The 22,257-nt window shown below is 45.8% G+C and overlaps 1 protein-coding gene across 2 annotated transcripts; it reads left to right on the top strand.

The window, feature by feature from the left end:
* Positions 1–1,358: 1,358 nt before the first annotated feature.
* Positions 1,359–21,347, top strand: NT5C3B (5'-nucleotidase, cytosolic IIIB). 2 transcript variants are annotated; one of them, XR_012754286.1, is made up of 11 exons: positions 1,359–1,540; positions 3,673–3,771; positions 13,998–14,067; positions 14,150–14,196; positions 14,562–14,647; positions 15,472–15,561; positions 15,678–15,840; positions 17,181–17,381; positions 18,387–18,531; positions 20,379–20,396; positions 21,134–21,347. XR_012754286.1 is itself a non-coding variant. In XM_075350199.1 (9 exons), exons 1-9 carry the CDS (start codon positions 1,535–1,537, stop codon positions 18,495–18,497), a joined length of 873 nt encoding a protein of 290 aa, XP_075206314.1. In that variant the 5' UTR covers positions 1,359–1,534; the 3' UTR covers positions 18,498–19,357. The 2 variants fall into 2 exon arrangements, 1 of the variants encoding a protein (XP_075206314.1); XM_075350199.1 differs by lacking the exons at positions 20,379–20,396; positions 21,134–21,347 and having other exon boundaries at positions 18,387–19,357.
* The last annotated feature ends 910 nt before the right edge of the window (positions 21,348–22,257 follow it).

The raw sequence follows: 22,257 nt of genomic DNA, 5'->3' as shown, positions 1-22,257 counted from the left end.
TTAGTTAGAAGGAAGGAGTGAGAGAGGAAGGAGTAAAAGGAAAGGTGTCAAGACAGACCACAGACTCTTGAGACACAAGGAAAGTAGCAAAGAATCCGCAAAGACCTGAGTAGAAAGATCAGCCACTCAGAGGAGAAAAGTAGCTGGAGAGCAAGCTCCAAGGACAGAGGGATCCTGTGGGGTGGACATCCAGGGCTCACAGTACTTTGCACACATGGGATGCAGATCCCAGAACAGAACAGAACTTCAAGCCCTCTGTAAACTCTGCCAGGTGGGTGGGTTTCCAGGACTCATCTGCCACCACTAACGTCCGAGGCATCAGCAGCAAAGAGGGGACCGGGAGAAATTCCCTGCGACAGGACCCAGACACCAGACGGACCTCCAGGAGCTCCACGCCAGGGAGGTCCGACACACACCAGAGTGAATCGGTGGGAGAGTGGCACCAGGTTGGCTGGCACAGCTATAAGGACACTGGCGCACCTGGGATCCAGCACGTCTCCAGGGCGCGAATCCAGTAAATAAAGACAATCAAACTGCCCTCTTTGTCTGGACTGACGTATTGCTGCGCGCCTCCAAGTTAACTCTTCACCTACCCCTGGAGAAAAGCCCTGCTCGCGGAGGGCTCCACCATCCACGCTGCCCCCATCCATCATCCCCAGCGGGAACCTGCAGCGGTGGCCCTACTATCCCTGACGCAAATCGCGAGTGGCGTAGTCAGACTTTTTATTTTATTTTTCTTTTCATTTAAAACTGATCGACGGTGCCCCTGGAACCGGAACCCCTCGAGCCACGGACCGTCCGGGTCCGAGCAGCTCGGCTGCCCTGGGGCGCGACACCACCAATGCAGACAGTTCCTCTCAAGGCAGCACTGACACTGATGACGGCCTATACTGGACCCAAACCTCTTTATTTTTCCCTGAATTTGCCACACAAATAAATTCTCCTCATTTGCATCTATTTGGGAGTGCCCGGCTTTATTTCTTATCTTATGGACTTGGACCCTCCGGTGTACCCCGATCTATGCCAGAAGTGCCACGATATTTCACATTGTCACTAAATTTATGGACACAAACACTTATGCTTGTCCCAATGTGGAAAAAAGTTAATAAAATCAGTTGCCCATAGCAACCAAATTCAGCTTTCATTTTATTATAAGTGATCCTCGTGGTTGCTATAGACAACAGTAACACTTGCTTTCACTGGTCCAAATCAGCACTTATGCCTCTTTGCAAGGGAACATTTACTGTATTTCCTAAACAATTCCCCAACCAACAAAATGGCTGACGGCGCTATCCAGCGACCATAGATCCGCGTCACCCGGAAGTGTTGCTGTGACCCGGAAGTCACAGTCTGCGCTGTGCTCTGTGGGTTGGATACGTATGCGGCACGTGTGCATGTTGTCTGGCGGCAGAGTTCAGCGGTAGTGATGTGTCCCGCCACCAGGGGGCGCTGTGCGGAGTAATCCAGGGCTGGATGCGCTATCAGCCCCAGAGTCCGCTCCTGCTCACAGCGGCCGGTGCTCTCCGGTGCAGTCATGCTGGTGAGTACGGAGCCGCAGTGTGTGGGGAGGGGCTGCCTTATCCACCTGTGTATTGTCATCTACCTGTTTCTCGCCGTCCGTGGAAATAATCTCCAGGGTTCTTATTGCTTTTTGCAGTCCGCCAATGCTCGGGAACATCCTGCAGATCCGAGGCGGAGGTCTGCGCGTGCGCTCCAATCTCTGCAGCATAGGTTCCTGCGAGACCTGGTGCATGTTCACACAATACAGCTTTGCTGCGGTTTTTTTTCTCTGCTTCAATAAGCAGAGTGTTGTCAGGAAAACCACTTGTGTATAAAAGGCACAGACTCATGGGATTTATGGCGTTTGTTTTTTATTTGAAAGAGTATAAGAATTGACCTGTCACATCTTGGGCTGTCAATACGGCAGGGAAAGCCATCCTGTGAGGTTCTGCAGTCACTGATTTCTCTGATACTGTAGACTATAACGAGGGCTGCCCTAGGACTATACCGTGATCCATCTTTTCAAAAAAACTAGTTTTTCTTTAAAGGGAACCAGTCACCAGATTTGGGGCCTATAAGCTGCGGCCACCACCACCGGGCTCTTATATACAGCGTTCTAACATGCTGTATATAAGAGCCCAGGCCGCTGTGTAGAACGTACAAATCACTTTATAATACTCAACGGTCGCGCTGCAGTGGATTTGAGTTAGATGGGCGTCTCCGGCGCGTCCTCTTTTGGCCATCTCCGTCCTCCTTCTGTAGCCGGGGTGCATGACGCGTCCTACATCATGCACACTGGCCGGCATTGAGGTCTTGAGCAGGGCAGATCAAAGGATTGTAGTGCGCCTGCGCAGGACCTCAATGCCGGCGCATGTGCATAACGTAGGAAGTCATGCGCCCCGGCTACAGAAGAAGGAGGACAAAGATGGCCGAAAGAGGCAGCACCGGACAATGCACTGCAGCGCGACCGTTAGAAGAATTCCTTCCGTTATGTTCACACAAAACGGCTACGCTCCAGAGACAAATAATCTGCAGTGTAGTAGTATAGAAATCCATGGGTTTCTTCTGCTGGTTTGTCAGCTTTGACCAGGAGCTTGGTTGCCTCACCTGCCCGAGCCATGCGCTGGATTGGGCCATCACTACCTTCAGGGCAGGGCTTACAAGCGCCATAGAATAGAGCTTGTCAGCACTGTACTCCTTACCTAAGAGACTGACCACCACTGATAGACTGCATAGGTGGCTGGTAACCTAGGCAACGACCAGTAAAGAATCAGGATTTTTAATTAGAGGTGACTTGCACCGCTGCTCGTGACCAACCACAGCACAATATATCTACTATAATGGGCGGCTGAAATCTGCACCATGGCCGCGTAGATCTCTTATTCTGGCGCACAGACTGCTCTAACTCTCCATCAGACGTACGTGCCTGTATGTATAAAGAGTCTTGGCTCACTTTCCTCTGGAGGGTTATAGGTTACAGATCTGCGTTGAGTCTCAGTTCCACCATTTTCACGCTCGCTGCTTGTACAGATAGTGTTGGTTGCTCTCTATGGACTGGGCGCTGCCAAGTTTCGGTGAGGTTCTTGCACCTTTGTAAGGTTCATTAATAGGTTTTTCCCATCTTTAGATGTTAGCTATCCATAGGTGATAACGTGTTGATGGATTGAAGTCCTACCAATGGAGTGGAGCTCTGCAGAGCCTCATCTGAATAGAGTCATGGCCGGACATGTGCACCATCACTCCCTTCATTATGGAACTGCCGGAAAAAGCTGAGCCCACTACTCTCCCCGGCAGTCCTATAGAGTGATTGCAGTGCTGGTGTGGATGTTTGGCCCCCGCCTCATTCAGACGGGGCCATGCAGAGTTCTTGGGATTAGTGAAAGTACCAGTGGTCAGACGCCCACCGATCAGCAAGATCATCTATCTCTTGGAAACACAACTACCAGCGGTGGAACGCGGGGCACAAGTATATTGGACAGGTTCAGAAGTCAAGTTTTCATGTGACATTGATGTGCGATTGGACCACTGAGACCCCCGTCCTTGTGTGATCGGAGGGACGAGGCAGGGGCTGTATAGAGGCCTGTGCGTAGCTCGGCACAGTGAGCAGAGGCTTATCCCAAAATGTTTTTTTCCACAAAACTTCTTTAACTATTGTCCTAATTACATCCTCAGATCCCAGAGCTAAATAAAGACACAGTCCGCATGAAAAATCCAGAAAAGGTCCACAAGGCGATCCTGGCCCTGCAAAATGGAGGAGATAAGAAATTACAGGTCAGTCGCACCGATGGTAAAATCCACATACACTGGTCACACAAGGATCCCCAGCAGAATTACCCACCATCACCTACCTCGCTAGCTTCTGCCCATAGCGCCATGGTCCTGCCCCTCTTCCCCCAGATAACTGAATCACACATACCCATAAAAGTGAAATGGAAAAGAAAATGTGAGTGTTCGGAGCACGTCGTCTTCTTCCACTGATCCTTGGTTCAGTTCTGATGGTCCTATGCCCATTGTCAAGGCTTTCGGAGGTGGACAGGGGTCAGCACGGGCATCATGACTGGCCTGCAACTATGCAACCTGTACACATAGAGCTGCCCTGGACGTGTATTCTCACCTTTCACTCTTACCACCAATTTAGGTTCCAGCGCCTTTTCTGCGAGATTGGGCACATCTTTGTGTATCATTAACCCCTTCACCCCCGGCATTTTTCTGTTTGTATTTTTTTCCTCTCCTTCTTCCGAAAGCTGTAATCTTTTTATTTCTCCGTCAATCTTGCCATATAAGGGCTTGTTTTTGCGGGACGAGCTGTACTTTTAAATGAAACCATAAGTTTTACCATATAGTGTACTGGAAAACAGGAAATAAAATTCCAAGTGTGGAAAAACTGCAAAAAAAGTGTGATCTCAACAGGTTTTGGGATATTTTATTCACCATGTTCACTATATGGTAAAACTGATGAGCCGGTGTGATGTCTCAGGTTGGTGCAAGTTTGTAAACACCAAACAAGTATAGGTTTACTTTTATCTAAGGGGTTAAAAAAAAATTCACAAGTTTTTCCAAAAAAAAGTATCGCACTTTTTGCACCATTTTCCGACACTTGTAGCATTTTTATTTTTCAGGATCTATGGCTAAGCGACAGCTTAATTTTTGCGTCTTGAGCTGACGTTTTTAATGGTACCATTTTTGCGCAGATACTACAATGTGGTCTGTTATTGTATTTTCCGCAAAAAAATTTGCGGCAACATAATTTTAGCATTTGGAATTTTTTTTGCCTCTACACAGTCTACCAATCAGATTAATTGATTTTATATTTCTTCGGCGCTCCATTGGGAGACCCAGACGATTGGGTGTATAGCACTGCCTCCGGAGGCCACACAAAGCAATTACACTAAAAAGTGTAAGGCCCCTCCCCTTCTGGCTATACACCCCCAGTGGGATCACTGGCTCACCAGTTTTCTGCTTTGTGCGAAGGAGGTCAGACATCCACGCATAGCTCCACTGTTTAGTCAGCAGTAGCTGCTGACTATATCGGATGGAAGAAAAGAGGGCCCATACTAGGGCCCCCAGCATGCTCCCTTCTTACCCCACTTGTGGTTTGTAAGGTTGAGGTACCCATTGCGGGTACGGAGGCTGGAGCCCACATGCTGTTTTCCTTCCCCATCCCCCTGAGGGGCTCTGAGGAAGTGGGATCTTACCGGCCACCAAGCCCTGAGGCCGGGCTCCATCCACAGACCCATAGAACCTGCTGGATGTGGAGCGGGAGTGCCGTTCAGGGACAAGGCCCTGCAACTTTCAGGTACTCTGTGTCCCCGTATGGCAGGCCACGCACACCCCAGGCTTGCTGGGTGTGCTAGTGCGCCGGGGACGGTAGCGCTGTGCGCTGGGCTTATAGTCCCCGCAGATTACTGGGGGACTTTATGTGTGTGGATCGCCGCGCCGACCGCCCCTGGAGCGGCGGCGCAGCTGCGACTTGTAGTGCGCCGGGGACGCGCCGACCGCGCTTTTACGGCGGCGGCGCTTCTAACTTTAGTCCCCGGTTTTCTGCGGCCTAGCTCCGCTTCGTTAACGCCCCCCACCCTGTCAATCAGGGTAGGGGAGAGACGTTGTTCAATCGGCAGCGCCGAGGGCTGGAGCACGATTTACATGCTCCAGCCCTCTCACTGAGCACAGTAGGACACAGGCTTCGCGCTTTTTCTCTGTGCACGCCCTAGGCCCGCCCCCAGGCTTGCAGCTCCCCAGGACGCCGGCAGCCATTATACACATGCAGTCTGGCTGGAGAACGGACGCAGGCTCTGGGGGACCCAGGCTAGGGGTTTCTGGCGACCACACACCCGCGCTAAGCGGGCGGTAAGCAGCACATACGTGCGGCCCCACTAGTGCCTCCTGACGAAACCGGAAGCGGTGAAACGCGCGTCGAGGTGGGAGTGGCTACACGGGCAGGTGCATACCGAATAGACACATGGCTGCAGGTAACTTATTACTATAGTCCTGTATCAGTGTAGGGGCACAATAGATGATTAATAGAGACGGCTCAGTGATAGCGCAATTCTGAGGATCTCGGTTTAACAAGGGATGATGAACCTTAATTAACTATGTGTGTATTGATACCACCAGTACCCTCAATGTTAATCAGAGCCCATAGATAATCTGCCATTATACATTTGTGTCTACGGAGTGCACTAGTCCCGTGTGGTCACCCTGAGTAGTGCGACTCTTTCCCTATTCCATATCTGTGTAGCTTCTATCTATGAATTTGTATTGTCACAATTTTATATGTATGTTTTTGTAACATTTAATAAATTGAGTATGATCACACGTATATTTGCTGTGTGGACCTGATTGTTGTTTCTGGGGGACCCAGGCTAGGGGTTTCTGGCGACCACACACCCGCGCTAAGCGGGCGGTAAGCAGCACATACGTGCGGCCCCACTAGTGCCACAGTGTTATATTTTTCGCTGTACCAGATATATTTATATACTGCACTGTAAGGTCGCTTCTTGGCTGTACACCCTATATTGCTTTGAGGAGACAACAGCATGTCATCCGCAAAACGCAAGGGTGCCAAGGCACGGGCTGTATACACTGCTTGTACAGCATGTGGGGCTAATCTACCAGCAGGCTCCAACGACTCTCATTGTGTGCAATGTTCAGTCCCAGTGGCACTTCGGCAGCCAGAGTCTATGGTGATGGTAGCCCAGGCAGAGACGCCTGTGAACCCTGCCCCGGTGACGGGGACAGAATTTGCAGTCTTTGCTGATAAAATGTCTGTGACTATGTCAAAAATCCTGGAGACCTTGCAGTCCAGGCCAGTTGCTCAGACCATAGACACTGCTGTGTCTATGTTCCCCGGTCCCCCTCAGTTGGAACTAATCCGTACTTCAAGGGGGTCCCAGGCATCACAGGCTGAGGGCTCTGACTCCGATGACAGTCCCAGTCCGCCTAAGCGAGCTCGCTGGGAGAGACCCTCCACGTCATCACGCGGATCAGGGTCTCAGCGAGAAGGGTCCCTATATGATGGTTCAGAGGTGGGTGATCAGGAGTCTTGTCCTGACGCCGCACTCAATTTGGATACGCCAGATGGTGACGCCATGGTAAATGACCTTATAGCGGCCATCAATAGGCTGTTGGATATTTCTCCCCCAGCCCCTTCTGCAGAGGAGGCAGCTGCACAGCAGGAGAAATTCCATTTCCTGTATCCCAAGCGTAAATTGAGTACTTTTCTGGACCACTCTGACTTCAGAGAATCCATCCAGAAACACAATACTTATCCGGACAAGCGTTTTTCTAAACGCCTTAAGGATACACGTTATCCTTTTCCCCCTGACGTGGTCAAACGCTGGACCCAGTGTCCAAAAGTGGACCCTCCAATATCCAATAGTTGCAGTGGAGGATGGGGCTTCACTTAAAGATGCCAATGACAGACAGATGGACCTTTGGTTGAAATCTGTCTATGAAGCTATCGGCGCGTCGTTTGCTCCAGCATTCGCGGCCGTGTGGGCGCTCCAAGCTATTTCAGCTGGTCTGGCACAGGTGGACTCTCTCATACGTCCAGCAGTGCCGCAAGTGGCGTCCCTAACTACGCAAATGTCTGCGTTTGCGACCTACGCTATCAATGCGGTACTGGACTCTACGAGCCGTACCTCAATGGCATCCGCCAACTCTGTAGTTTTGCGCAGGGCCTTGTGGTTAAAGGAATGGAAAGCAGATTCTGCTTCTAAAAAATGTTTAACCAGCTTGCCATTATCTGGAGACAGACTGTTTGGTGAGCAATTGGCGGAAATCATTAAACAGTCCAAAGGTAAGGACTCCTCCTTACCCCAGCCCAGATCAAGCAAACCTCCACAGAGGAAGTGGCAGTCAAAGTTTCGGTCCTTTCGAGGCTCGGGCAAGCCCCAATTCTCCTCGTCCAAAGGGACTCAGAAAGAGCAAAGGAGCTCTGATTCCTGGCGGGCTCACTCACGCCCCAAGAAAGCAACCGGAGGTACCGCTTCCAAGGCGGCTGCCTCATGACTTTCGGCCGCCTCCCTCCGCATCCTCGGTCGGTGGCAGGCTCTCCCGCTTTTGCGACATTTGGCTGCCACAGGTCAAAGACCGGTGGGTAACAGACATTTTGTCTCACGGGTACAGGATAGAGTTCAGTTCTCGGCCTCCGCCTCGGTTCTTCAGAACTTCCCCACATCCCGACCGAGCAGATGCCCTTCTGCAGGCGGTGACTTCTCTAAGAGCAGATGGAGTGGTGGTCCCTGTTCCTCTTCAGGAACAAGGTCAAGGTTTTTACTCCAATCTCTTTGTGGTGCCAAAAAAGGACGGCTCATTCCGTCCTGTTCTGGACCTAAAACTGCTCAACAAGCATGTGAACGCCAGGCGGTTCCGGATGGAATCCCTCCGCTCAGTCATTGCCTCAATGTCTCAAGGAGATTTCCTAGCATCAATAGACATCAAGGATGCTTATCTCCACGTGCCGATTGCTACAGAGCACCAACGCTTTCTACGCTTCGTGATAGGAGACGACCATCTTCAGTTCGTAGCTCTGCCATTTGGTCTCGCGACAGCCCCACGGGTGTTCACCAAGATCATGGCGGCAGTGGTAGCAGTCTTGCACTCTCAGGGACACTCTGTGATCCCTTACTTGGACGATCTACTGGTCAAGGCACCCTCTCAAGAGGCATGCCAACTCAGCTTGACTGTTGCACTGGAGACTCTCCAGACGTTCGGGTGGATCATCAACTTCTCAAAGTCAAATCTGTCACCGACCCAGTCACTAACGTATCTTGGCATGGAGTTTCATACTCTCTCAGCGATAGTGAAGCTTCCGCTGGACAAGCAGCGGTCTCTACAGACTGGGGTGCAGGCTCTCCTTCAAGATCAGTCGCACTCCTTAAGACGCCTCATGCACTTCCTCGGGAAGATGGTGGCGGCAATGGAGGCGGTTCCGTTTGCGCAGTTTCATCTGCGCCCACTTCAATTGGACATTCTCCGCCAATGGGACGGGAAGTCAAAATCCCTGGACAGGAAAGTCTCCCTTTCCCAGACGGCCAAGGACTCTCTGCAGTGGCTTCTTCCCACCTCATTATCACAGGGAAGATCCTTCCTACCACCGTCTTGGGCGGTGGTCACGACAGACGCGAGTCTGTCAGGGTGGGGAGCAGTTTTTCTCCACCACAGGGCTCAGGGTACGTGGACTCAGCAGGAGTCCACCCTTCAGATCAATGTTCTGGAAATCAGAGCAGTGTATCTTGCCCTACTAGCCTTCCAGCAGTGGCTGGAAGGAAGGCAGATCCGAATTCAGTCGGACAACTCCACAGCGGTGGCATACATCAACCACCAAGGGGGGACACGCAGTCGGCAAGCCTTCCAGGAAGTCCGGCGGATTCTGATGTGGGTGGAAGCCACGGCCTCCACCATATCCGCAGTTCACATCCCCGGCGTAGAAAACTGGGAAGCAGACTTCCTCAGTCGCCAGGGCATGGACGCAGGGGAATGGTCCCTTCACCCAGACGCGTTTCAGGAAATCTGTCGCCGATGGGGAAGGCCGGACGTCTACCTCATGGCGTCCCGGCACAACAACAAGGTCCCAACCTTCATGGCACGGTCTCGCGATCAAAGAGCGCTGGCGGCAGACGCCCTAGTGCAAGATTGGTCGCAGTTCCGGCTCCCTTATGTGTTTCCACCTCTGGCACTCTTGCCCAGAGTGCTACGCAAGATCAGATCCGATTGCAGCCGCGTCATACTCGTCGCTCCAGACTGGCCGAGGAGGGCGTGGTATCCGGATCTGTGGCAGCTCACGGTCGGCCAACCGTGGGCACTACCAGACCGACCAGACTTACTGTCCCAAGGGCCGTTTTTCCATCGGAATTCTGCGGCCCTGAACCTGACTGTGTGGCCATTGAGTCCTGGATCCTAGCGTCTTCAGAATTATCCCAAGGGGTCGTTGCCACCATGGACAGGCTAGGAAGCCCACGTCCGCTAAGATCTACCACAGAACGTGGAGGATATTCTTATCCTGGTGCTCTGCTCAGGGAGTGTCTCCCTGGCCATTTGCATTGTCTACCTTTCTTTCTTTCCTGCAATCTGGGTTAGAAAAAGGTTTGTCGCTCGGCTCCCTTAAAGGTCAGGTCTCGGCGCTATCCGTCTTTTTTCAGAGGCGTTTGGCACGCCTTCCTAAGGTGCGCACGTTCCTACAGGGGGTTTGCCATATCGTACCCCCGTACAAGCGGCCGTTAGATCCATGGGATCTGAACAGGGTACTAGTTGCCCTCCAGAAGCCGCCCTTCGAGCCTCTGAGGGAGGTTTCACTTTCTAGACTATCACAGAAAGTGGTTTTTCTGGTAGCGATCACATCTCTTCGGAGAGTGTCTGAGCTGGCAGCGCTATCATGCAAGGCTCCCTTCCTGGTCTTCCACCAGGACAAGGTAGTGCTGCGACCCATTCAGGAGTTTCTCCCGAAGGTGGTATCCTCTTTTCATCTTAATCAGGATATCTCTTTGCCTTCGTTTTGTCCTCATGCAGTTCATCGGTATGAGAAGGATTTACATTTGTTAGATCTGGTGAGAGCACTCAGAATCTACATTTCCCGCACGGCGCCCCTGCGCCGCTCGGATGCACTCTTTGTCCTTGTCGCTGGTAAGCGCAAAGGGTCGCAGGCTTCCAAAGCCACCCTGGCTCGATGGATCAAAGAACCAATTCTTGAAGCCTACCGTTCTGCTGGGCTTCCGGTTCCATCAGGGCTGAAGGCCCATTCTACCAGAGCCGTGGGTGCGTCCTGGGCATTGCGACACCAGGCTACGGCTCAACAGGTGTGCCAGGCAGCTACCTGGTCGAGTCTGCACACTTTCACCAAACATTATCAGGTGCATACCTACGCTTCGGCGGACGCCAGCCTAGGTAGAAGAGTCCTGCAGGCGGCAGTTGCCTCCATATAGGGGAGGGCTGTCTTGCAGCTCTAACATGAGGTATTCTTTACCCACCCAGGGACAGCTTTTGGACGTCCCAATCGTCTGGGTCTCCCAATGGAGCGCCGAAGAAGAAGGGAATTTTGTTACTTACCGTAAATTCCTTTTCTTCTAGCTCCTATTGGGAGACCCAGCACCCGCCCTGTTGTCCTTCGGGATTTTTGGTTGTTTTTCGGGTACACATGTTGTTCATGTTGAACGGTTTTCAGTTCTCCGAGGTTACTTCGGAGTGAATTTGTTTAAACCAGTTATTGGCTTTCCTCCTTCTTGCTTTTGCACTAAAACTGGTGAGCCAGTGATCCCACTGGGGGTGTATAGCCAGAAGGGGAGGGGCCTTACACTTTTTAGTGTAATTGCTTTGTGTGGCCTCCGGAGGCAGTGCTATACACCCAATCGTCTGGGTCTCCCAATAGGAGCTAGAAGAAAAGGAATTTACGGTAAGTAACAAAATTCCCTTCTTTTATAGCTCGGGCGTTCCTGAATGCGGTGATACCAAATGTGTATATTTTTTATTTTATTTTTTAACCCTTTAATTTTCAGTGGGCCGAATGGGGGGTGATTTGAACTTTAATTTTTTTTTTATTATTTTTTTAAAACTTTTTTTTTTTTTTTTTTAACTAAACTCCTTGGGGAACTATAATGATCAGCAGTCTGATCGCTCTTCCATTTCTCCAGATCACAGCTACACAGCTGAGATCTGGAGAAAAGTGGCTTTACGCTCACACACTGCTCTCTGCCGGCAGTGAGAGAAAGTGACTCATGATAGCTACAGGATTCATCACATGACAGCAGGCGGTGGGGATTATCCTCACACAATCCATGATGCACCCAGAACGTCATGTGTCGTGACGAGGTTAAACTTTGGGTGCTATGACCCTGTTACCTGTTCACCCATTGTCCTTTTTAGGATCATATTTAGTGGGCATTATCCATGAGCACCACATAACACCTACTGATTTTGGATATGCTCTGACTCATCTTGTGAATTTTGCTTAGATTCTAACTGTTGCCCTTTTTTCCTGCTTCCAGTGCATCCACTTTAAAAGGAACCTGGCAGGTCCTCAAACACTATTAAGGCCCGTTTCACACATTTGGCATTTCGTCGGATCTGGCACATTCCAGTGTAATACTGTACAATGGCATCGTGGCAACCTCCGGTCACATGCTTCGGTCACATGACAGCATGTGACCGCAGGTTGCCGCGATGCCATTGTACAGTATTACACTGTACTGGAGTGTGTCGGATCCGGCGAAATGCCGAATGTGTGAAACAGGTCTAACCTGTAGGTAGGGGGTTGCTTTGCAGGTTAATTAGAGCTTTTCACGTCGTCTCTCTGGTTTCTATAGTCCTAGGTGATCAGTGTATATATGCGGCAGTGCTGTAGGGTAAGGTAATACATAGCAGTCGGCACACGGGTGTGATACGGGTGACTTACTGACAGTCAGGTCTGCTGTAAAATTATAAGTAAAGGTAAATAGATTGATGCAGTTTATTTAACCATGTGTCTTTGATGCGTCTTTTTTTTACCATGTATTTTTGGTGCATTTTTATCACCAATTTGTGAAAAAGAATTGACATGTTGCATTTTTGTGGTCACCACAAAAATGCAGCCCAAAAAAACGTGCACACAGCAAATCTGAAATCTCCTAGACTTTGCTGGAGAAGGAAAAGCATGCAGTTTGTGATGACTAAGGCCTTGTGCCCACGCTGCATTTTTTTCCTGCATTTTTTGGGTGCAGTTTTGGTCCCAAAACTGCATGCATTTCCTTCCCCAGCAAAGTCTGAGATTTCATTTTTGCTGTGCGCACGTTGACGTTTTTGGCTGCATTTTTGTTAAACCATTAACTAGGACTAAAAACTTATCGTATGCCGTTATATCCGAACTCACTTAATGTATGCATTGTAACTGCAAAAAACTCTCCAGATTGTCAGAACTGTTAACCAAGTGTAAAAAGAACTCTGATCTCTGTGTATAAATTGCTTTGTTACCCCCCCCCCCCAGTTAATCCTATACAACCATGACCCTTTTTTTTTTTTTTTTTCCTACTGTTACCCCATGCTATCCCAACTCATGCCTCCCCATTTTAACTTGCAAAATCAATAAAACATTTGACTCACAAAGATGCAGCATGTCAGTTCTCTTTGCGTTTTGTTTCTGCATTTCAGAGGACTGGCAGATCAATCTCCTGCTGACTTCGGGTCGGCAGGGGATTGACCTCTTGTATCTGGCCAGATGCCGGTCCCCATATAAAGTCTGTGGACGAGAATCCGACGCAAAGGGGTAGGAACATGCGACTCATACTTTCAGAGTTACCGTGACTTCAGCGGCCTTGCTTCCCGGGCCACTTATTAGGCTCATGCATATTCACTGTTTTCCCCACCCACCAGCATCTGTGATTGGTTGCAGTCAGATGAGCCCCCACGCTGAGTGACAGCGTGTCTGAGGCTTCCAATCACAGACGCCAGTGGGTATATATCGTACAGTAAAATAAATAACACTGACGTACGAACCGGACAACTCCTTTACACGTTCACACCTTAAATATTTGCGGCACAAATTTTCGCATCTCTTGGCAGGAAAACGCTACAGAAAATAATTGTTTTTGTCCTGTTTTCCCACTCATTAGTATGGATGACGTCTGCAGCAATATGCTGAAAGAAGTGACATGCTGCAGACTTAAATCTGCAAGGAAAAAAAGCAATGTGTGCATGAGACTTCAGGAAAGTCATTCACTTTGCTGGGTTTAGGAAATCCTTCAGATTTTGTGACAAATCTGCACTGAATAAAAAAAAGTGTCAAAACCTCAATGTGTGCACAGATCCGAAGACTTCTCGTATCCTTTACTACTAACCCGTGTCTGATCCTAGATATGTATATGCAATCTTTACAATGGGTTTTCACGGGACATTTTATTTTCTGTGTCTTCTATATATTATATTTGCACCACTTATTTGTTAATTTCTTCTGTTTTCATAAACAAGGTGACGATCCTGACTATTCTATACACTCATTTACTGTGTGTCCCTTTGTCTTCATTTTGCAGGTGATCTCTGATTTTGACATGACATTGAGCAGGTTCAAATATAACGGAGAGAGGAGTCCTACGTGCTATAGTGAGTATACGCCTGTCGTCCCCTACAGGCCATCTATGGTTAATAAACCTGCTGCACATTTCATACCGTCTCTCCTACACAGATATTATTGACAACAGCAAGATCATTAGTGAGGACTGCAGGAAGAAGGTAGGTCATGGCTCCCATGGAAGTTTAGGCCAAGGTTCTCCATTTCTGCAGTTAGTAGCGGCTCAGGTGATTTAATGAGATTGAACAGTCATGGCTGCCACTCCTAATCTGAACTAGTGACAGCTATGGTTGGTAGTTGAGAGTTACCACCATATTTGCAACATTGTGGCCCCGAAGGTTAAATTGGGCCAAACCACAGCAATGTAATATTCAAGGAGACCTATATATCCTCAGAGATGCCTCTAGCGTCATGTCCTGACTGTGGTTCTCTCCTCTGGCATCCTTGTACAGTAGGGGGATGCTGTAATCGTCATCCATGTTGTTTAGATTCACAGTTTTATATTTATGTTTTGTTCTTTCTGTAGTTGAAAGATCTTTTTAACATCTACTACCCTCTTGAAATTGACCCAGATCGGACCACTGAAGAAAAGTTCCCGCTTATGGTGGAATGGTAGGAGAGACAGTAGATTAAATTCTATTCAATGCTAAATGGCTGACTTTGAATGTAACCTACAGCAGCCAATTTAACCAAAATGAATGTTGCAATTTATGGGGGAGGGACAGTGTGACTACCTAAACCTATGTCTGACTAAGTCATGATACTACTGAGCTTTGTATCACAGGGAATCTAGCACACAAGAGTGGCATAATGTAGCAAAAGAGACCCTGATATTACGTAATTTACTAGGTGCAGAGTTCTTAGATGTTGCCGAGCTCAGAAAGCTAACCTTGTCCACACCAAAGCTCACTGTTTACATTGTATATGGACAGTAAGCTGCTTATCACAGAAGGTGGTGTGGTAGGACAGCTACTCACAAGCCCTGTAGTCTTGGCAGTGGTAATCACTCAGTGATAAAACCTTCGTTGTAAGTAAACCGCACACAGCATATTAAATGTCACATTGCTGAAGTCTGTGCTTCTGTGCCTATTTCCTGCTGTCTTCAGATTACAAAGCAAAAACCTGCTGACAAATTCCCTTTAATAGAGTAGTTCTAAAGAATAACCACAACTTCAAAAAAATCAGATGGGGACCATCCAAGGTTTTATTGCATTGTTGTCTTTCCTGTGTATAGTTCACGGCAGAGGAAGAGCATCAGTAAGCCGACCTATGGCCCAAGAATTCAAATCCAATCTCGTTTATGTTTCAGGAGACATTTAACCCACTACCATTACATAGATTTAAACAAGAAAAGACACGCATGCACCCTCTCTGCTCAGGGGTACAGTGAATGGAGTTTGTGTGAAGTTTTGCATCTTGATCTGTTCGTCTTCCAGGTGGAGTAAAGCGCACACCCTGCTCTGTGAACAGAGGATTGAGAAGCAGAAGCTGTCACAAGTAGTGAAGGAGTCCGAGGCTAGACTAAGGTGAAGTGATGATACTAGTTCCGCTATATAGACGACGTCCTGTTCCACTTACTTTCATTGTATATCTCTAGCACAAGTGTCATTGTTTTTCGTGTTTTGTTCTTGTGTTTTTCCAGGGAGGGGTATGAGACGTTTTTCAACAGCTTATACCACAGTGAGATTCCACTTTTTATCTTCTCTGCTGGCATTGGGGATGTTCTAGAGGAGATTATTCGTCAGGCTGGGGTGTATCACTCCAATATCAAAGTGGTCTCCAACTACATGGATTTTGATGATCGTGTAAGTAAGACGCATTTTTTTTAGAGGAACGGTCAGCACATAGGACATGTTATGTGTATTTTGGTAAAATCTTGTTGCTCTAGACCTTCTTTTCCAAAACTTTGTATTGTGCTGATACTCTATTGTGACTCCTGAAAATGTATAGCTACCTTGATACCTGGGTGTTTATCAATTAGTTGTGCCTCTATGCGGACACTTCAATAGGCCTTAAAGGGCTTGTTCGCTACTTAGACAACCCCTTCTCATTCCAAATGTTTGGCGCCATTAAAATAAAAAAAACAAAACCTTACGCGCCTCATGTTCCAGTGGTTTCGGTACTCCCGTTTCCGGGTTCCTGTGAGGTTCTAAAATCACGCAAGCCCACTGCCCAATCACCGCCAGCTTCTCTCTCCCTGCCTTCAGACAAAAGTAATCAGCAGGAAGTGAGACCTGCAGTTGGTCACTCGCTTTTTGTTAATTACTTATATGTCCGATAAAAACAGCATCATGGGCACGGAGTGTTTTATCATTGAAATCAATAGTATGCTTCAGGGCTGTGGAGTCGGAGTCGTGGAGTCGGAGTCGGAGCTCATTTTGGTGGAGTCGGAGTCGGTATAAAATGCACCGACTCCTAAAATATATAATAAATTGGGGACAGGAGTGCAATGCAGAATGTGCTGAATATTTTACTAAATAATAACATTTAGTATAATGCTTATATTTAAGTGAAAAATTTATTGTAGTACAATGTGAACATCAGACATTTAATTGTTTTTATGATACAATAATCAAGATATTTGGATAGAACATAAAATATTTATTGGAATACAACTTTAGAACACAAAACTAATAAATTGTAAATATGTAAAATATATATATACAGTGTATATACACACACAAGATATATATGTAATCTACTGTATATTACATAGTGTATTACATATTTACAATTTATTACAGTTTTTTGTGTTCTAAAGTTGTATTCCAATAAATATATTTTATGTTCTATCCAAATATCTTGATTATTGTATCATAAAAATTATTAAATGTCTGATGTTCACATACACATATTCATGTACTACAATAAATTTTTCACCTAACTATAAGCAATATATGTAGGAGTCGGAGCCGGAGCCGGAGCCGGTGCAAGAGAATTTGAGGAGTCGGAGTCGAAGGTTTGGCTTACCGACTCCACAGCCCTGGTATGCTTAAAGCGTACAGTATGTGAAGCATTTTTTTTGTTCGCCTGGATTTTGTTTCAGAAACTGCTCCAAAATCCATGTAAAAAGGACTGACCATGAGAACAGGTGACCGTTGGATATGCGGTGTATAATTCTGTCCATTCAATCTTTTTCTTCTAGGGCATCCTGACTGGATTTAAGGGTGACTTGATTCACACGTATAACAAGAATAACTCTGTCTTGAAAGACACTGAGTATTTCCAGCAGATCAGCCACCGCAGTAACATCCTGCTCCTCGGAGATACTTTAGGCGACCTCACAATGTCTGAAGGAGTCACCACGGTGGAGAACATTCTTACCATCGGCTTCCTCAATGACAAGGTGAGAACAGGAGTGAGCCCCCCTCCCCAGGTAAATAACATTTTGATGGGCACCGTACCAGTACATTTATGGGAAAGCCCATCATATTTGGGTTGTAGTAACAAATGATAAAATTCACTTTGGTAATCCATGCCAGGCGGCTGCTGCTCAGTCAGATCTAATAGTGGGATGCATCTAAAGATAAAGCTATGTGCACATAGCTTCTTTTTCAAGTGGATTTCACCTGAAGATGAGCATAGTGCACAGCAATGTCAAAAGGATATTGCTTTCCACATGTTCTATCTTATGTCTTTTAACCGCCTTAGCATTTGGAATCCTCAAAGTGGTTAAAGGAGATGACATGTTCAACCTCCGGGCGACTTCCATCTTCTCTCTAAGCACTAACAGATAGGTAGTTGCTTCCTACTTGCCTGTTGTACCCGGAACTCGTTCTTCCGTGTACAGAATGTTCACAGACCTCTCCAGCCTTTGATTCAGCTGTTTACACTGACATTGTGTCAACAGAGTGGCGGCTTCTCATCCGCTCTGCTCTGTAGACTGGGTGGGACAACAGACATCATGCTTATTGACAGCCGGCTCCTCCAGTTAGTCAGCTGAGAACCCGCTCTCAATCAGCATGACGGCTATCCCGCCCAGTCTACCGAGCAGAGCGGAAAAGAAGCCACCAATTTGTTGACAAAGCCATTGTATCACCAGCAGGAGAGGTCTGTGACCACTTTGTGTGCTGGTGAAGAATGGTGCCTGGCACAACAGGCAGATAGGTAGCAACTATCTGCTTGTGAGTGCATGGGGACATTTTTATTTTTTTTTATATAGTCCTCGATATATACCCTTTAACTGCATAGAGAGAAAGCCGTAAAGCTGCCGGTAAAGCCACCTCAGCTAAATGACCGCCAGCATTTTCCTTAAGCAATTTAGTCTGGGGAAAACTCTGCATCTAAATGACACCGTGTGCACATACCCCCAAGAGCAAAGCATGACCTTGTCTCCTTCTATTCATTATAGGTTGAGGAGCTGACAGATCAGTTTTTACAGTCCTACGACATCGTTCTGATCACAGATGAGACCCTGGATGTGGTGAACGGGATCCTCAACTTTGTAACTGCCAAGAACTGATTAGCTCCGCTGACACCTATTAATATTCAGGCTGGTATGGATTCCTTCCAACTCAACCCAAGAATCTTATTGTTTCATTGTCATATTCCCACCGTTCTCTGAAATATGCCCTATCCAGGGAATGTCTTCGTCAGCCATTTATATATACACTCCTGTTCTCTGAGCCTGCATCATTACGCCCCCTTGTGGTTCCTCAGCTTGTTTACGTAGAACACATACCACTAGCTTATAGTGAGAGTGCTAGCTTGAAACAGAGTTTAGGAGAATTTTGGTTTGTAAATCTACCCCAAAATATAACGAGATGTGACCGTTCTAAAAGAGAGAAGTTAAGGTACAGTAGGGACTGCTCCAGTGTTCCTTTATGGTTGGAGTGTTCCTTCAGATTTCTCTTTTACCCAACTATTTAGCGCTAATACTACAGACAGCCTTGCCTCATCTGTATGTAAATTAACTTGGAATCTCTTAGGTGGTTCTTTCCTCTATTTTGGCAACCCATTACCCACCAAAGATTTCAGGAAAAAAAAAATATAAAACTGCTGGTCAACCAAAATAGATCTATAAAGCAATAGGTGGTTCAACACTCGGGATCACTTAGGTTTTAGTGGGCACGAAATAAAGCCTAATTTCCCCTGAAATCCCTTTAATTCTTTAAGTTTTTTTACAGTAAGAATCTGGAGAGATCAGGGCTGTGGAGTCGGTAAGCCAAACCTTCGACTCCGACTCCTCAAATTCTCTTGCACCGGCTCCGACTCCGGCTCCGACTCCGACTCCTACATATATTGCTTATAGTTAGGTGAAAAATTTATTGTAGTACATGAATATGTGTATGTGAACATCAGACATTTAATAATTTTTATGATACAATAATCAAGATATTTGCATAGAACATAAAATATATTTATTGGAATACAACTTTAGAACACAAAAAACTGTAATAAATTGTAAATATGTAATACACTATGTAATATACAGTAGATTACATATATATCTTGTGTGTGTGTATATACACTGTATATATATATATACACTGTGTGTGTGTGTGTATATATATATATATATATATATATATATATATATATATATATAATTACATATTTACAATTTATTAGTTTTTTGGGTTCTAAAGTTGTATTCCAATAAATATTTTATGTTCTATCCAAATATCTTGATTATTGTATCATAAAAACAATTAAATGTCTGATGTTCACATTGTACTACAATAAATTTTTCACTTAAATATAAGCATTATACTAAATGTTATTATTTAGTAAAATATTCAGCACATTCTGCATTGCACTCCTGTCCCCAATTTATTATATATTTTCGGAGTCGGTGCATTTTATACCGACTCCGACTCCACCAAAATGAGCTCCGACTCCGATTCCACGACTCCGACTCCGACTCCACAGCCCTGGGAGAGATGGTTGCATTTTGTATTTGTGGTCTGTTTTCTTGGTGCACATATTTTTGATAATAGAGGCAGTTCTATTAGAAGACATTCTCTGATTAGGTGGTATCTTGCTGACCGCTGGGAGCCCTACCTATCCTGAGAATGGAGCTCTGAAATTTCCTGTGAGTGGTGTTCACACTTGCATTGTCCTGAAACAAATCAATGACTCACAGATGCAGTCCCTGCTTCTTTCTGATGGGACTGTAGAGCTCCATGCTTAAGATGGTTCAAACCCATTAAGCCCACACTTGCCTTTAGTTAGATTCTCCATGGTGTGAGGAGGAGACCACTAACCAATCCAACATTTCCTCATAGAGAAACATTGAGTTGACTCTTGTTTTGCATTTTAATGATCACTCATGTGTGACCAGAAGCCATTGTGTCACATTAGCCGTATACCAAGAACCTACTTTCACCTTTTTCTTTTGTAGGTCCCATAGTCTTAAGAGCAGGGCTGTGGAGTCGGAGTCGTGGAGTCGGAGTCGGAGCTCATTTTGGTGGAGTCGGAGTCGGAGTCGGTATAAAATGCACCGACTCCTAAAATATATAATAAATTGGGGACAGGAGTGCAATGCAGAATGTGCTGAATATTTTACTAAATAATAACATTTAGTATAATGCTTATATTTAAGTGAAAAATGTATTGTACTACAATGTGAACATCAGACATTTAATTGTTTTTATGATACAATAATCAAGATATTTGGATAGAACATAAAATATTTATTGGAATACAACTTTAGAACACAAAAAACTAATAAATTGTAAATATGTAATATATATATATATATATATATATATATATATATATATATATATATATATATATATATATATATATATATATACACAGTGTATATACACACACACAAGATATATATGTAATCTACTGTATATTACATAGTGTATTACATATTTACAATTTATTACAGTTTTTTGTGTTCTAAAGTTGTATTCCAATAAATATATTTTATGTTCTATCCAAATATCTTGATTATCGTATCATAAAAATTATTAAATGTCTGATGTTCACATACACATATTCATGTACTACAATAAATTTTTCACCTAACTAAGCAATATATGTAGGAGCCGGAGCCGGAGTCGGAGCCGGAGTCGGTGCAAGAGAATTTGAGGAGTCGGAGTCGAAGGTTTGGCTTACCGACTCCACAGCCCTGCTTAAGAGTCTCTATAAATTGAGGTATAGGACCAATTTCTATTTTCCATTGGCTGATTTTACCAAGTGGCTGGATTTTGACACCCATCAACTATGCATAGTAATTACCATGTAAAGTATTAGGCGGTTGATCCAGTCGCGTCCTAACATACCTGTTGTAACATCCAAGTTTTTTGTTTTACATAATGCATCTGTTTTAATAAAACTCAAGTCTTTGACCATATTTTTCTTTTTTTTTTTTTTGACAATCCAATGATTTGTTGTTAAAAGGGAATCTGTTAGTAGGTTTAACCCTTCTAACCCGTCTGTATGGGCACGTAGGTTACAGGACTTGAAGAAAAATAACATCTTTGATCTGATGTTTTATTCCAGAGAGACGCACTTTTTTTTTTCTTTTCTGTACATGAGCTGTTAAGGTCTATGGGCCGGACATAGATCTCCCAAAGAATCTGCCTCCAGAGCTTATTTTAACCCCTTCACGACCGGCCGAGTTTGCGCTTTCTGGGGTTTTTTTTTCGCCATTCTTCTTCTTCCGAGAGATGTAACTTTTTTTTATTTTTCAGTCAATTTGGTTATGTGAGGGCTCGTTTTTTGCAGAACAAGCTGTACTTTTAAATGAAATCATGAGTTTCACCATATAGTGTACCAAAAAATCCAAATCCAGAAAAATTGCAAAAAAAAGTGCGATCGCACTATGGTTTCTGAGATATTTTATTCACTGTGTTCACTATATGGTAAAACTGATGTGTGGGTGTGATGCCTCAGGTCGGTGCAAGTTCGTAGACACCAAACATGAATAGGTTTACTTTTATCTAAGGGGTTAACAACAAATCAGAAGTTTATTTTGATAGTTCGGGCATTTCTGAACGCGTCAATACCAATTGTATCAACTTTTTTTTTTTTTAATTCTACTAGTTCCCCTCGGGGACTTTAAGGATCAGCAGTCTGATCGCTCATCCATTTCTCCCGATCAGAGCAGCACAGCTCAGACCGAAAGAAATGATCATCTCTTGTAACAGTCAATACTCAGCTGTTTCTTAGGCTAGTTTCACACTTGTGTTGAACGGCATCCGTTGCATTGCATTGTGTGACGGATGCAACGGATGTGTTGCATATAGTTGCACAACGGATGC

This window comes from Anomaloglossus baeobatrachus, chromosome 5, assembly GCF_048569485.1.
Source record: "Anomaloglossus baeobatrachus isolate aAnoBae1 chromosome 5, aAnoBae1.hap1, whole genome shotgun sequence".
NCBI lineage: Eukaryota > Metazoa > Chordata > Amphibia > Anura > Aromobatidae > Anomaloglossus > Anomaloglossus baeobatrachus.
This window is presented reverse-complemented; position numbering and strand designations above follow the sequence as displayed.

What these genes read in the sequence shown, in the direction of transcription:
- NT5C3B (XM_075350199.1), top strand. An exon ending in GAGGAGTCCTACGTGCTATA is followed by an intron (nt 14,068 to 14,149) that starts GTGAGTATACGC and finishes TCTCCTACACAG; the next exon opens with ATATTATTGACAACAGCAAG. An exon ending in TCGGCTTCCTCAATGACAAG is followed by an intron (nt 17,382 to 18,386) that starts GTGAGAACAGGA and finishes TATTCATTATAG; the next exon opens with GTTGAGGAGCTGACAGATCA.